This window comes from Zootermopsis nevadensis, unplaced genomic scaffold, assembly GCF_977971745.1.
Source record: "Zootermopsis nevadensis isolate Lab colony 2312 unplaced genomic scaffold, Znev_1.0 Znev_ptg000022l, whole genome shotgun sequence".
In the NCBI taxonomy this organism is placed as follows: domain Eukaryota; kingdom Metazoa; phylum Arthropoda; class Insecta; order Blattodea; family Termopsidae; genus Zootermopsis; species Zootermopsis nevadensis.
Genome location: NW_028259154.1, coordinates 16095878 through 16112718, shown reverse-complemented (window position 1 = coordinate 16112718; position 16841 = coordinate 16095878). Strand labels below are relative to the sequence as shown.

Below are 16841 nucleotides of genomic sequence, written 5' to 3'. Positions count from 1 at the left end.
TTATGTGGAGTTATAAAATTTGCGTGAAAGAGCAGTATGCAGATGTAAGAAGACCACTTTCAGAACATAATGGATATATTTCAGGTGTCTTGCAGTCCATTTATATACTGATACACACCCTGTTACCTTTTTCTGCATTTAACTGACCCCTAATTTTGAATTCAAGTAGATAACCACATTTTTATTCTCAAAATTAGTATTTAATAATGAAAGGAGAGGGTGACTTTCTGAACATCTGTCAAATTGTGGCATCAGTGTGTGTTACTATTGCTTGTTTGTGTTATCTCACAAACACAACCTGAGAACTGTTCCCTAACTTCACATTCTTCATTGCAGACTGATCCTACACAAAACCAGAAGTCTGAACACTGTCTGTCTTTGTGAATAATAGCATTGGTTAATTGTATTGATCTATTGTTGGATGGTTCTCTTTGTTTTATAGTTATTGACTTGTATCTGGATCACTTTCATTTTTCATTGTAGTGATATTTCTTTGTTATTATGATGAAGTCAAATTTAGAATGAGAAACATTTTGTTGATGCTGATTTTTTAAACTGAGTATGTAAGTGAAGTAAAGTAAAGCTGTCCCACTATACACCATGTAGGCGCTTGGGGGGGGGGTGTGTGGAGGTATGAGTACTTATAATTATATAAAACAGTAGAGAGCATCCAACTTGCATGAAGAATAACCAAGTGAATTTGTATGGTATAGTTGAAGCATGATAAAGCCATCATGTGTTGTTACTTGCCAGCAATTTGTAGCTTCACTGTTGGGTGATTCTCAGTTTGATAGCATCCCTGGGATGAGTGTGGAATTGAAAACTGTTAACTGGAAGCATGATGTTGTATTTTGTTCTGCAGTAAATACCAAGAGGAGTGCAATGGGGCCTGTTTCATTGTTGGTGACTTGCTTTACTCCCACACAGAGAGGGACCATGCTTTGAAACACTCTCTGCATAGGAAGTATTGTAATAATTGGTCAAGTGTTTTAACCCTCCATTCGGGGGGGTTAGTTTGGTTTCTTCCACAAGGTTGGTTGCGTTTTGCAAACTTGACCAACCGCCCCGAGGCGCTCTGAAAGGAGCGCTCTGCTTTAGTTAAGAATAAAAGTCTGCATAGGAAGTATTGTCATAATTAAGAATAATGTTAGTTTTGAGTGCAGTTCTAACTTTGAGACCCTTTGTCTGTAGTTGCTATAAGAAAAAATTATGGTTGTGGTAGCAACATGCTAGTCTGAATGATTTGTCATGAATTAAATATCGTAAGCCAGATTGAAGTTAGTGTTAGTTCTTGAATTAACATGCTAAACATCTGTTAAAAGAGCCCACCTCTTTGTTATGGAACCGAACTGTGAAGGGTTATTAATTAGCCAGTACTTTCTTGCCCATTGATCTGTTCTTTAAGGTTTGTAATTTTGCTTTGTTTTGTTTTTACTTGTTTCAGTCGTTAATGCCATATTTCAGCCCTGTTTTAATTTTATTCTATTAGTGCTTCTTAGTTATAATGGATGCTGTTCCATTTACATGTTTTACTTCGTTAACATTTTTCTTGAGTGAGGTTCATTAAGTGCACTCATAGATACATATCTGCAGTTTTTTATTGTTGTATTTTCTCTGATTTATGGAGTTACTTAAAGATATAAATTAACAGAACACTTGCAAATGAACAGCTCAAATACAGTTTTTTTTAAAATGTAATGTAGAATTAAGACATGTATTTTGCAAACATAAGAAACCTGAGACAGCTTCTACTAGCATTTTAAGTACAAAAGTAATTATTATTACCCATGTAAGTATTATTATACAGTGGAAAAATTAGGCAAAATTTCCAATAGGAATTGTTACATGGCACTAACATCAGACATAATGTGTTATTTTAATGATTATAGTGGCATAATGTTGCAGCTGTCTTGCTGGTACTTTGCTTCAAGACAGACAGGATTACACATTAGAATTGTTGTTGTATGTCATTAGTTTACAAATGTGAAACTACGGGGTTTTTTTTTTTCAATTTTAAAATGTCAAATTCTTTCTTTACACGTTTGATTGTAGTTTGTATGAAAATCACTTCCAGGCATGGCTTTATTTGTAATTTTTGGAATATATTTTTTCATGTAATGCTGTGTAAGTACAAGCAATGGCATTCCAGTAATGTAGCTGTAGGTAGTTTGGGAGTATGTACTATCACTTGTAAACATCAGTCCCATAGGTTATGTGCACTCTGATGTTTGGAATGTGATTAATAACAACTAAGGGGAAGAACAGAATGGTGTTTTTAGCAGTATACTGAAGACAGACTGATACACATATTCAATATGTGGGAAACTGACCAATTCAATGAGAATTCAGATTGATGGAACATGTAGCATGCATGAGGGAGATGTTAAATACATACAGCATTTTAGTTTGAAACTGTGGAGTTAGAAACCACTGCAGAGACTTATGAAAAAATGGGAAAGAAAAAATAGGGTGTGGGCTGAACTTAACTGATTTAGTGTAAGCTTCCGTGGTTAATTTTGTGAACATAGTAATGAACCTTCTGGTTCCAAAAGATGGGGAATATTTTGATCACCTGAGCAACTGTCAGGTTTTGAGGAGGGGCTGTGCTCCATGGAGTTGTGTGAAACACTGTACATACCCTATTCTGTGGCTGTTAAGTTGGGATTGTTGATGTGCATCATGGCATGACATTGATCCCAAGCCACCTTCAGTGGAAATGAAATGGCATGCATTTTGCAGAATGCCTACTCTGTGTAACACAAAAATCATGATGTCAGTATTAATAACTTACAAGTGCAGTGATTGCAAACAGCTGTCAGATTGAGACCTAAAACACCTTATTGCGAAATGAAGAAAAAGTTGGTGGTTTTGCTTAGAGAGCTGTAGCTATGTATTGTGTGATGATTAAAACTGTTGACTGCATTGAATTCATGTGCATAATGCTGGGAAATGTAAAAACAGTAATCAGTGCTTAGGTGTTTTAGTCTATTTTAACCCAGATTTAACAAGTCTGGTGTTATGATCTATCACATTCATAAAAGGCCAAGGGGAATACAGTTATTATCTATGTAATGTCATTGATGGAAATCAGGAACTTGCCATTTAATAAATAGCTATATAATAATTTAACACAAAATATGAAATAAAAAGGAAGGGTAATTATGCATGAAATGATTCTAGAACACTGGCCATTGTCACTTGAAACTAATGCATGAACATTATTTCTTTTCTACTTCTGTTCCTTATTTGAAAATTGCAGCCTTTTCATATTATTTACATTTATTTGTTCTGTCATTGAAGATATGTGTAAAGAATTTCTGCTTTGATTTGATTACAATGTATACCTGATTAAATAAAAAAATGTGAGGTTTTCTAAATTTTTAGTTTCATGTAAAGATATCAAATGGGGGAGTTGTCTTCTATGCACAGATTAAGAAAAATGTATAAAAAGTCAGACTAATATCAGTTATTTCTAAAAAAAATGACATTTTTGGAACTGTATTGTTTTCCTAAAAATTTGTGTATATGTGCGTTGTTAAAATGTTTTTAAAGCAATACTGGGATTCTTGTTGCTGTGATAATCAGCAGTTTGTACAATTTGGTATATGTTGAGCCATTAGGTTATGGTTAGTGGCTTAACTTTGAAGTACATTTCATAATGATGCAAGATTCATCAGCTATGATTCCATTATGTTTCTTTATATACAGGTAGCCCTCGATTTACGCCGGGGATGCGTTCCTGGACGAACCGGCGTAAACGGAATCGGCATAAATTGAAACTCTTTTATAATGTAAATCAATGGGAAGTCAATGACATGCGTTCCCGGCACCCAAACATTGACCAGTAATATGATGGCATTACATTTAAAGCTCTGAAATAACGTAAATAAAATAAAGGGAATTTAAAAAATATATTTTATACAATTGCAATCGGCAATTCGTTGGTCCCCGCGATTGACTGCGATTCTTTCATGTGATTGATGTGTGCAGTCATCTTTGCTGTTATGCGATAGTTGCATTGACGTAGGACGCCGACCTATAGAAAATCGCGTAGTAAAAATAACCCTGGTACCTCCACAGAGATTAAACTAGTCCTTTGAAAGTTTAAAGCGCCAGGAATGAAACTGCATAAGAGCAAACTCGCATATGCAAAAGTTTGCATTTCACAAACAGCTTTTACCATTTCATCGATCTTATTGGAGCAAATTCGCGTTAATGAAACATACGTAATTTCAGAGATGACTGTATTTATAATTTTTATTCAAAATCAGCGATGTAAGAATTACGATGTAGTATAAGAATCAGTACGAGATACATTGTAAAACGTTATAAATAATAGTAAAATACATTTCTTTCCCTCCCCCCCCACTTGCTGGTTTCAAAATCGTTGTTATTCTGAATCAGCGCAAATCGAGGGCTGCCTGTATATTTTTTTTTTTTTATTTTCATAATATTCTGTTTTGATATTTGATCCCTTGTAGTTTGTTTTCTGACACTGCTTACAAACTTAAAGCTCTACTCAATAAGTAGGTAAAACCACATGAACTGTTCTTGTGCTGCCATATTTTTCTTATGTTAAAACATTGTAATATGGAAATATATTTTTCTAGAATATCCCCATATTGTTGCCCTCCTCGCACTGTTGATAACAGTTGAGGTGTGTTTTTCAGCCATAGCTATGTAGAATATTATCAGTTACCTTGCAGCATATGATCACTGATGTTCATTGGTACTGTGGTGCACATAGTCAGGTTTTCTTGGATTAGCATCACTGTCTCATATGAAGGTTATAATGATGCCATTGGCACATCTGCTTGACACATCTTTGTGTTGCACTGATTGCATATTTATGTTGCTTACTTTGCTGTTTTTGATGGCTGTCATGTTATTGCAATAATATATGTATATAACATTGCATTTTTTTCTATTCCCTTTGGTCCTTTTGTCTGTATTGCAACATATACAGGTTATAGTGTTTTCATTTGCTTTATGTGTAATATTTACATATTACTTAGCAAAAATTGTAGGAGGGTGTAGGAGTAAAATATGAAAAGCAACTTGTTCTTTTGTCTGTGTATGTCTGTACAGATGTGTGTGTGTGTGTGTGTGTGTGTGTGTGTGTGTCCCTTTTATAGAAATATTTTTCAACAGAAATTTTCTTTCATTGTATGACTTCATAAGTTGCTGAATAAATTGAAAGTTTGCAGGAGAATAATTTTGCCACTGCTCCAGTTAGAAATAGTAACATTATGAACAATATTTGTGCAGTGAAAAGAATTTTTATTGAGGGACAGGTTTTTTGTATGTAAGGATAAAGAAAGGAACATAGATAGTATATTCTGACTTAGAGTTTATGCATTTTTCAACCATCTCATTGGGAATATGTTGATAGATCAGTGAACTGACCTTGAAAAGTATTCCAATAATGTATCCATTAGTTTTAACTCATTTATTGACATGTGAATGAATGTGTTGTTTATATTGTTCTGTAGGCCTTTGTTGTGTTAATTTAATCATATTGGTGAATATGTTATGTTTATACGTAGTTTTTATTAATTATTGGAATCATACTTAAGTAATTTTGTAAATATTACCTAAACAGTAATGTTGCAAAATAAAAAATATATTAAAGTTAATTATTTGTTATTTATTATCACTTTTAGTTCAGTTAAATATTTAATAATGTTCACAATAGATTCATGGTAAATCACTGGCAGAAAAGACAAATTTTGGGTGTTGGATATAAGCACAAAATAAAATTATGTGTGTTTGAAATTGTATAATTATGAAAGTATTAACCAGTTGCAAATGCTGAGTTGTTTATAAACTAGGATTATACATTAACAAGTATTTTATTCTTATGAGTGAATTTGTCAGCTTATGCTGTATTGTATACATTAAACTTAGTGTCCGTCCATTCCACGCTAATTTGGTGTTAAACAATAGTGAAGCTTGTATGAAAAGTAAGAAGCAGCGAGACACTCATCTCAGGTAAGCCAGGAACTATTAATTTAGAGTTCAGTAATTGTCAGCCATAGTTTGATATATCTCGATATTCCTTTTACATGTTTCCCCATCTCAACATGTGTAATGTCCTTTGTCTTCTCATCTGTCAAACATTCATAAGTTGTATTACTAGAGTAATTAGGTGACGTGATTGACTGTCCTCTTTGTATGTCCAAGGTTGAGATCTTACTGTTTGTATTGGGAGTGTTATGGCTTTTTATGTCTTTGTATGATAAAATATACCATAGTACTCATTCAATATTCTAAATTCCATCCCCATTTTCTTCCTAAAATACAGTCAGGCTGTGACTGAAAGTCCTTGTCTCTTGTGAACTTTCATATGTCTGGTGATGTTCCTAAGACCAACATTCTGTTTATAAAATCAGAAAGTTATACAATCTGATAGGCCAGTTCTCTACTGCCAGTCACTCTACCAAGTATTTTCAAGTATGATCTACCGTACTACTTGAAAATAGTTGGATATTAAAGAGGAAACATACTTGAAGACATATCTCCCCCCCTCCCAATACCTTCTTGTTATGGTTAATAAATATTAAATATTTGTATCTCTGTAAAGTTTAATTCTTTGTAGTGGAAAATCATCTAAATAATATTTAACACAAAGAAAACATGACGCTTCTTCATTAAAAAGAAAAAGTGGTTAATAACATTTATTCTGAGAATCATATGAAACCCAAAAATACAAAATGTAGAGCTGTGGATTGTTTAAGCAGTCTCTTTTCAGTATCATCTACTAACAAATTTAATGGTACAGAGTCCAAACATTGCTCGTATATACTATGCATGATATGTGCCCACTCATTTCATCTCCCTTAATTTGATCACCATAATATTTCATGATGAAAACAAATTTCTCTATTCTTCTGCTAGACCCTAATTCTAAAATTGTTTTACAAACTTTAGTATTTTAATATTGCTGTCTAATGAGTATATGTGGAAAGATAATGTGCAGAGGAACATTCTTGGTATGCTTGTTCTCATATAAGAGTGATTATCTGTAACTACATTAGAGAACTTGTTATGTCACAAGTGTATAAATGTCCCATTAGTTTGCTGGTGTTTTAATTAAATGAAAGTCTTTTCTGTAGAACACTTTGCCCTTAGTTATCTGATTATTTTTTGTTGATTATATGGACACTTTTCTCTTTCAGTTTTTATGATTGTTTTATACAGCTGGTGTTTTGTAAACAAAGACACTTGTGAAACACATTTTGCTGTATTCTGCACTTCCCATTATATGTTTCGATAATTCTGTGGCCCTTTCTTTTGGGGTGCAGCAAGTTGGAAGGAGAGAAAATTAACTTTAACATATATCCTATGATACTTTTTTATCATCAGTCTCTAAAATTATGATCATGTGTGTAGCATGAGTACTAAATAATGCAGTATATGTGAGTGTTGAAAGTATGATAATTCTGGATTATTCTTGCTTCCTTAATCTTCTGTTCTTTGTTGTACTCACTTTTCATTAGTTAGTTGACAGTAGAGCAGTATTGTGTCATTACTACTACTGCTACTATTTGTGTATAAGTTGTGTTGTTAAACTCTCACAAGTGACTGTTCCATCTCTGTTACTTATGGTAAGTGTTGTTTCATTACTCATTCATCCTATTTCACAACATATCGTACTTCATTCACTGCTGATATTTGTAGTTTCCATAAGAAAGGAACAAACGGATTTTCATTGCAACACCTTGAATGAATTGCTTTATCTAAATGTGTGTATGATAATTTAATTTGTGCTCCAAATAGGATTTTAACAGCTTTTAAGTTCTTGTGTGATGCATGGACTTCTGTCTTTTGCATGTTCTGGTAACAATGTGTGGTTTAATATAAATCTCTTAGATCTAATACTTTCTGCTCAAATCTTTATATTCTCATAATAGAACAGGGTCCTCTTAAAATAGTGATGTGTTTTTAAATATAATTTGATTATGCTTTGTTATCTGTTATATTAAATTATTATGGAATCAAATATTTGAAGTGAATTGATTATTGTCTGCTTTCTCACTTTCTTAAAATGTTTGTTTATTTTACTATTTGTTAATGAGGGTTCTTTGGATGATTCTCTAGAAAGGAAGCTAATGATGGGATTTATATTACAGAAGGATTTTCTATAAATCCCCACCATAACACAGTGATCAGTAATGGATTTCCTGATACAGACTTTAATTACACCTTTAACAATATTCCCATATTGTTCATAGTTTACCCCAACAGGGGCAGAGGATTTTTCCTCTATTCTGTGTGTCCAGACCAACTCTGGGGCCCACCCAGCCTCCTATCCAATGGGTACTGGGGTCCTTCCCCCGGGGCTTAGGCACGGCCAGGGTGTGTGACACTGACCTCTCGACCCCCCTCTAGTGCTGAGGTTAAGAATTAGTAGGAGCTATATCTCCTCTCCCCCTAAGCACCTACATGACATGTAGCAGGACAGCTTTACTTATACTTTATACAAATTATGAACTGTTTTGTATCTCCCATTCCTATATTGCATGATGAAGTATTACTAACTAATATCATCTGCAGATAATATTCTTCAGCTTTGTTCTTTGTTCTTGAATCATAACATGAATTTGGAAGTAAGTATAAATTAAAATAATATTGAAACAAATCCTTAGGATAAGCAGTGTTAGGTTGAGGATGGATTAACCTGGTTCAGGATAGGATCCAGTGGCAGGCTCATATGAACATAGGAAGGAATTTGCAGGGTTTGTAAAAGGGAAGGAATTTTTGTTGATTGTGGCCTTCTCTGGGTTGTGACACCATGTAGTCTTGTAGGTGGTTACCATTATTACAGAATAACTGTATGTTGGTAACTGCTTGCAAGATTGCATGGTATAACAACCCAGGAGACCACAACTGGTATCTTCATTGCCTTAAGAACCTAAAATCTCAGGGCATTTCTTGACTAGCTCAGCAATATATATTATCAGCTTCTCAAAGACTGTGTTCCATGTATTTAGTACAAATGAAACTAATGAAGGAGACATAAAGCTGACCAAGAGACTCCTTGTTCTGTGTATTCAAGATGTTTTCCTATAAATAATTTGTATGCATTTCTTGTCCTCAGTTTCAACATTTGTCTAGCTTACATGTGTGATTTAACAACCATACAGTATTGTAACCAAGCTTGTGTCCTGTAAGTTTAAATATATTCCTTGTCACCTTGGTTTGAGGCAGTTAAAATGTATGCCCCTTCCCTCATGCCTGAAGTGGTAAAATAATATATAATGCAGGAAAGATGAACCTATTTGCATTTTGGTGTGAAGGGTATACTAATAAGAAGTGTTGCTGCTCCAGTACCTACTGGAAATTTATAACAATTTAAACAATCTTTTGAATGGTGCAGTTGTATACATACATTTGTCATTGGTACAGTGACCTACACCTGCCTAAAGACAAATACAGTAACTAATGAATGCTGTGGAACACTCATGGCCACAAGAGCTCATTATTGGACCTTATTCTGAACCAGATGAATCCAGTCCACACTCTACACTCTTTGAAACTTTTTCTCATGAAAATTTTGGTAATAAATTGCCATTGACAGTTAGGATAATTTAACGTGATTACAAAGAATTAAGTTGCTATATACTGAATTAACAACACCCTTGCATTGTTATTTATCATTTAATAAATTCAAAAGATTGTTTTGTGTCTAGTAAAATTGTGTGTGTGATATCAACTACAAATTAAAGTTAATTTCTTATGAAAACAATATGCTTTCAATATGATATTCCAAACTCTTGTAAATTCTATCACTTTTCTTTGATTGTTGGTGAAAGAGAACTAATAATAATCATGGAAAACCTGAATATAATACTGACAAAGCAAGAATTGAAAGTACTTCTAGTTGGGAATTACTTATTTCCTCTTCATTAGCTTTCTTTAAATATAAAGGTAAATTTATTGACTTATGTTGTATCATTGTGTTCTTGTTTCATTTGCAGGACATAAGCAACTGGAACTGTAATAACAGTTCTCTTCAAGCACTTGCACTTTCCCCTCGTTCAGAAACTGGCGATAGTCGGGTAAGTGCACACTAAAATAAAGATTATCGATTAATCACAGGACTATTTTACTCTTTGTTTACTATATGTACTAATGTTATATGGTACAAATTGATAATGTCTGTAGTTTTTCCATTGCCACGTGTCTAGGACATACATGAGGCATAGTTTATTTCTGTACCTACAATTACATGTTAGAAACTTAACACTGTTTATGTGATGTTTATTTTTATATTGTTCTGTTGTGTATGAATTTGAATATTTTATATGCTAGTTAAATACTTCAGTTATTTGAAGTTTTGTTCTCATATTATGTCCTGTATGAATTTGGATGTTATGGAGCAGAGTATTTCTTGAAAATCTGATTCTCATTCAGCTAGTCAACAAATTTTGTTCCCATTAAGGAACCTGAAGGTTCATTACTATGTTCACAAGAATCTGCCACAGGGCCCTGTTCTGAGTCAAATGAGTCCAGTCCACATCCTCGCACTATTATGTCCTGAAGATATGTTTTAATATTATTCTCCAAACTACATTTAGTTCTCCCAACTCGTTTATTATCTCCAGGATTTCTAACTAACACTTTGTGTGCATTTTTAATCTCTCCCATGTATTTTACATGCACTGTTTATTTCAACCTCTGTGATTTGATCACTATGGTAATTCTGAGGGGTACAAGGTGTGAAGCTTCTCATTATACAGTTGTCTAATAACTTCCTGTCCTATTACCTCTTCTCTCTCAAGTCCAAATATTCTCCTCAGCACCCTGTTCTCAAGTATTCTCAATCTATGATAATCTGTCGGGGCAAGAGACATTTCACATCCATTTGAAACTGGTAAAATTGTATTTTTGTATAATTTAAAGTTTTTGTTTTGATGGGTGACTGGGACATAAAAGATTCTGAACTGAATTGTAGTAGCAAGCTTTCCCAAAATTGAATCTGCTGTTGATTTCTTTTGACTGAAATTTTGATTTGTTACTCTTGTCAAATATTTTAATGTTGCCACTTTTCAGATACAAAGCTATCTTATATGGTACTAAAATTATGTAGATTGATATACTAATTTTTTTATTTCCTTACTAGTTGTTTCTTAATTTCAGGGTGTGCGAAGTCCCATGATATCACCTCGTGCCTCACCCCAACTTCTTCGTCGGGGAACAACTCCAGTTGCACCTCCTCCTCCTTTGCCACCCCGACGAGCTTCACCTACTCTTGGTAGCCCTACAAGTTCTCCGAGGTATGAAGGCTTGTTTATGCTGAAGCAATGTTCAGTGTTAAAGTTATGGCTTTCATCATAAACTTTACAGCTGCAGTTTTTAAAGATGTATCATGTTAATACATTGTTACAAAATGTTGTTCTAATACAAAAGGGAAGTATGATCTCTTGTTTATTCTGCTGTAAATGCCTGCAGTTATAACTGTGAATGTTGTTAAGATCTGGATTTCAGTAATCAACAGCATTTCCTTTCTTCTGATAGCTCCACCTGTCTTATTAGTGTACAAACGTAATAACTAAATCTTGAGAAACTGATAATTAGTGAGTCATAAGAAATTCCCTGCCATTTAATTATCTCAAAGACTTTATTATGTTTATTATTAAGTATCTACAAGTAGACCCTATTCTGATCCAGATGGATCCATTTCACATGTTATTTAACATCCATTTTAATAGCACCCTCCCATCTATGCCAGTGTCTTCAACATGGTATCTGTCTTTCTGGATCTCTGACCAACATTTTTATGACTTTCTCATCTATCCCATGCATGTACATTTCCTATCTATCTCATTTTCTGTGATTTGAACAACCTAATAATATGTAACAATAAAAATTATGAAGCTCATCATTATGACAAATTCTCCAGTATCCCTTCACTTCTTCTCTTATAGATTCAAATATCATCTTCAGCACTGTGTTCCCAAATATCTTCAATTCATATCCTTTCCTGTAATATGAGAGCCCAAGTTGGTCATTGATACAAAACAAGTAAAATCATATTTTCAAATTTGTTACTCTAGTGCATCTTCTTGCTGTCCATTAGTCATGTCAAAAGCATATACAAATATTGGAATTTTCAATTGAGATGACTCATGAAAGACACAAAATTGAATAATGCATGATGAGATCACTTAATCTTATGAGAAAAGTTATTCAGACTATAACTTGGGAATGACAGTGTTTTTGAGAATAATAATGATCTGGGAATACAGTTCAGTGGCTTGTTATAATACAAAGTCTTCTCTCTTTCATACATAATATAAGGAAAGTAAGATTAGTTGCGTGTTAGATTTTAATACACTGTATGCATGGGGGAGACAAAAAATGCATACTGAATTTTAGTGAGGAAACCTCTTTTAAATATTTACTTGGAAAATCGAGAAGATGATGGGAGGATAACATTAAGATGGAACTTAGGGATATTGCTGTAAGTATCAGAAATGGCTGAAGCTGGCTCCGGACTATGTCCAGTGGTGGGTTGTAGTACAGGGTACCATTTAAAATGCATCCATCTACAATCGGGTACTACAGTACAAAAATGAAATCAGAAATAGGTTTGCCTTTATGTAATAGACTCCCCCCATGACACCCAAGTCAGGGTCACCCTGGTTGCTAAACTGCTTGTCACACCAACTGCACAAAAGCTGTGCAGCTGTGAACATGGTGTATTCACAAGCAGAACATGTGTTCATTTTTGAAGATTACTTTTCATTGAAATTGTTGCTGCCTTTTATGAAGTATTTAGTATTGCATATCCTGACAAGTAAGTACCAAATAAGACAACGATACACAGACTGTTTACAAAATTTTGGGACACAGGAAATGTTTGTGACTGGAAACTTGTCCTGAACAGACAGATTGTTGACTGAACATTAGCTCATAGACACTTCACAAATCCACAGAACATGCTAAGAAGATGGTCAGCATTTTTAACATCTGTTGCAATGCTGTTCTGTAAGTTATTCCTAACAAATAAAAACTAAGAAAACTTATTTGTCGTGTTATATTGATATTACGAAAGTTTGCAAATACTGTTTTAGTTAGGGTTGCATTTCAAGTGGAACATTCTGTATTACTGATATAGTTTTGAACTCTGCTACCACCATTGCTGGGGACTTTAATAGTGAAATGTGTGTTGGGAACACACACCTTAAAGATGTTTTTATTGTGATTTCTCTACATTTTTGGTTATAGCTTTACTTTACTATTGAATATGCTTTACACTTTAATATGTCAGAGGTTTTTAACCATGTTTACAGCCTGCTTAGGTACAATACAAATTTTGATTTATAAGCTTAAAAATTCAAGCACAATGAAAACAGGAACATAAAATGGAGACTTCTGTAATGGTTGTGACTAAATTTCAGATATTTATGTAGAATATTATTTTGAATAATTTTGTGTATGTCATTTTTTAAAAAATAATGTGCAGTTATCCTCTTCCATTTCTGTTGAGATACTAGACTTTACCAATGGGCTTTTTAAGGTAATTTCTTTATTAAATAATTACTCACTTCACAAGTGCAGCCATTTAAGGGCTCATACTACAGACATTCTGAGAACAGCTAAGTTTACATTTGCTATATCATACACATTTTTGGAAATATTTTTGAGAAATAATGTGAAAATAAGGTAAAATCAACAGAGAAAAAGTAAAACTGTGTCTTAAAAACAAAGACAAAAGGATTTCAGTATAAACACTTGAATGAAATGTGTCTGATGTATTGCAGTAACCAGCTAACTGTTCCTAAAGAGGATGCACCCCCTCCTCCATGTACTTGTACAGTCACAATTGTTGCACAAGAAACCGAAGAAGCAGATTTGTCGTTAGGTAAGCACCACTCTTATTCTCTGCCTTGTACCCATCTGTACTTCCTCATGATTTTATCTTTGATTGCATGAATGGAAGTGCTGGATACAGGTTGCCTTGTATTTTTGACAACATACAGTGAGATGAATGTTTAATTACACAAATTTCTCTGATGGGATAATAATTTTTTTAAAATAATATTTTATAAAAGGTGTCTTATGTGCTATACAGTAATGTGATATTTTGCCAGTATTTAAACTTCTTTGTTATTGTTTTTCAAAGCAGTTCTTTACTTTTTGTTGCAGGCATTGGTGATACTAGATATGACATACTACAAACATCTAGTAGTTCTGTGAGCAATAGCCCAAGTAAAATAACTGGCACATCTTCACACATCCGGCATCAGTCTTGCCCAGCCCTTCCAAGTTCCTCTACTGCTACAACACTGCCATCAAAATCCAATACTACTCCTTTATTTCCACCACCCTTACCACCTCCCACAGTACCATCTATCCCATGCACTTCAACAGTATCAGTGTTGCAAAACAGTAACATTCTGTCTACTTCTGTTGCATCTACTTCAACAGCCCTATACCGACAGCAGACAGGTACAGATTCTAGTTCAGGAAATTTACTCCAGAGGCAACATAGTGGAGGAAATACACATACAATCCACTATGCAGAACTTGCTGATATATCGGAAGAACCTAGTTATGAAAACACAATCATCATTTCTGGTAAGAGCTTATAATTATAGGAATTTGTTAGAAAACAGTTAAACTATTCGTGCCTGTTAAGGGTGTGTCTTCACCCAGTTAGAGAGGTGCTTATCTGTTCACAAAATTCCATGTTATGAAACCCAGAGGCTAATCAGTAATCACAAAAACCTGCCACCAAGTCAGATTGATCCAGTTCACTGGTTCAGTACAGAATGCAATATATTTGTCTCCATTGTTTATAAATAGAGTTTATTAAATGTTTCTTACATGAACAGGTTTTTTCTTGCTGATGGCACTCTTATGTTGGGTCTTTGTAGCTTATTACCAACAAACTAGAATTGTAACACAATTTTTGCATGACTTTAGTCCAGCATCATATAATCAACATCTTGCACATTAATGCCCTAGCAGTTTCTGATCACATGCTCTTCTTGGAAGAATTCAATGGCACACAGCTTAGTTTTCTAGCTTGATATTGCCCTTTTCTCTAGGAGTCGGTCAGTAGTATTACAGGCTATAGGTTAAATGACTAGGGTCCAGTTCCCAGCAAGAGCAGAGCCTTTTTTCTTCAGCATTGTATGCAAACCACCTTTATGACCTGCCCAATCACGTGTCTAGTTGCTAGCAGGGGATGTCTCCCCAGGAGTAAAGCAGTGTTGACATGAAGCTGACCACACATCAGCATCTACTGCTGAGGTTAAGAATGTGTGGATCTGTACTTACATTCCCCCCATATATCTTGCAAGCTGTTGTGACTGATTAGACACAGGGATAAAATATTATCTATTGGTGTTAACAGTTCAAAATGTAGTAAGATGTTGGCAGCATCTGTTGCTTTAATCATCTCTGTGTCATGGGAGGTACAAGGGAAGACTTAATCATGATCAACAACTGTCATTGCTGTAACATGAGAACTGCATCATCTCAAGTGGAGATATGTCTTATGTACATGAAAAGGTTAATGTTAAACATTTGATGCTACATGTTTATCTGTATGGAATACTTTAATTTCAGTATTAAATTGCTGTTTTCTCTTTTAGGGGGCACATCATTAATAAAACCAGAGTATGGTACGACAGTTGAAACTGATGTTCCAAGCTCTGCTGTTCTGTCACAAAACTTCAAACCACTTACCTTGGAAGCAAGGTAAATCTACATATGTAGAGAATCTGTGGAAATTAAGTACCTTCCTGGAGTTCAGTTCAGTTTATATGGCTTAGCTCCAAGCTTCAACATTATAACTCCATTTATAAATGTTGCTTTCTCTGTTGATTATGACTAATATTTACTGGTTATATTTATGAATTACATAAATTGCATATCTGTCTATTCTTCTACACTCCTCATCTCTACTTGTCAGATTCGATGAAACTTTGTGTTGGGAATTCTAATAAAAGTGAATTTAATTTCTATTGATATTCATTAAATAAAACTCCTACTTTACATCAAGCTAATTCCTGTGGCTCATCATTTAACATATGTTCATAACACAAATTAGATTTTTAACAATATAAAACAATTATTTGTGTATGTGCAGCATTGTGTGCAGTGTGAACTTGAAGGCCATTGTGATATGCAAATAATGAATAATGCATTTTAAAAATATGTGTCCTCTACTGGGTACACTTTCTCATTATTGTTATATATGTTTTTGACATTTTTACACGTTTGTAACATTGAAAAGGGTCCATTATCTGCATTCTCCATATGTGTGTTTGTGATGTGATGGAAGCATTGTGATTCTTTTAAAACTAATTCCACAGTGTGGAGCCCTTCTTTAGAAACTGATAGTTGCTCAATTTAGTTAAGAAAGAAGTTATCCAACTTTTTTGGAACTTAAGGTTTATTATCATGTTCAGAGAGTAGCATGTCTCTGGATCTTATCCTGAGTTGGATGAATCCAGTCCACACCCTCAAACACATTTAAAAGAGGAATCAAATTGATTCTTTTTCGTATACTCATTTTTATATGAACAGGAGTCTGCCAAATTGAAAATTAATGTAATGTTGAATTATTTTTACCAGTGTATAAATACTGGTAATATGTTTTTTAACCATTATATTATTCATGCATTGCATATTTTCTTTTCCTTCTTTAATCTTAAAATTGCAAACAGCCACTTCAACATGAAGGTCCTTCCCATTTGTTGTACTTATTGTTCATAAGCATATAATTTATTGCCAACTCCTGACATCTCGGTTAGTAGTGTTACCATGCTTCTTGCACAGGTTTGAGTTTATTAGCCATGTCAGTTGGTTAAATGTCACTGACA

The 16841-nt window shown here is 34.0% G+C and overlaps 1 protein-coding gene across 1 annotated transcript in view; it reads left to right on the top strand.

The window, feature by feature from the left end:
- Positions 1-16841, top strand: part of Cbl (E3 ubiquitin-protein ligase CBL) — a 61110-nt gene that overhangs the window by 35769 nt on the left and 8500 nt on the right. The window contains exons 7-11 of the mRNA XM_022072463.2: positions 9981-10061; positions 11143-11279; positions 13770-13870; positions 14155-14586; positions 15609-15714. Of these exons, the coding sequence (XP_021928155.1) occupies positions 9981-10061; positions 11143-11279; positions 13770-13870; positions 14155-14586; positions 15609-15714 (857 nt within the window). The remainder of the gene's footprint in view (positions 1-9980; positions 10062-11142; positions 11280-13769; positions 13871-14154; positions 14587-15608; positions 15715-16841) is intronic.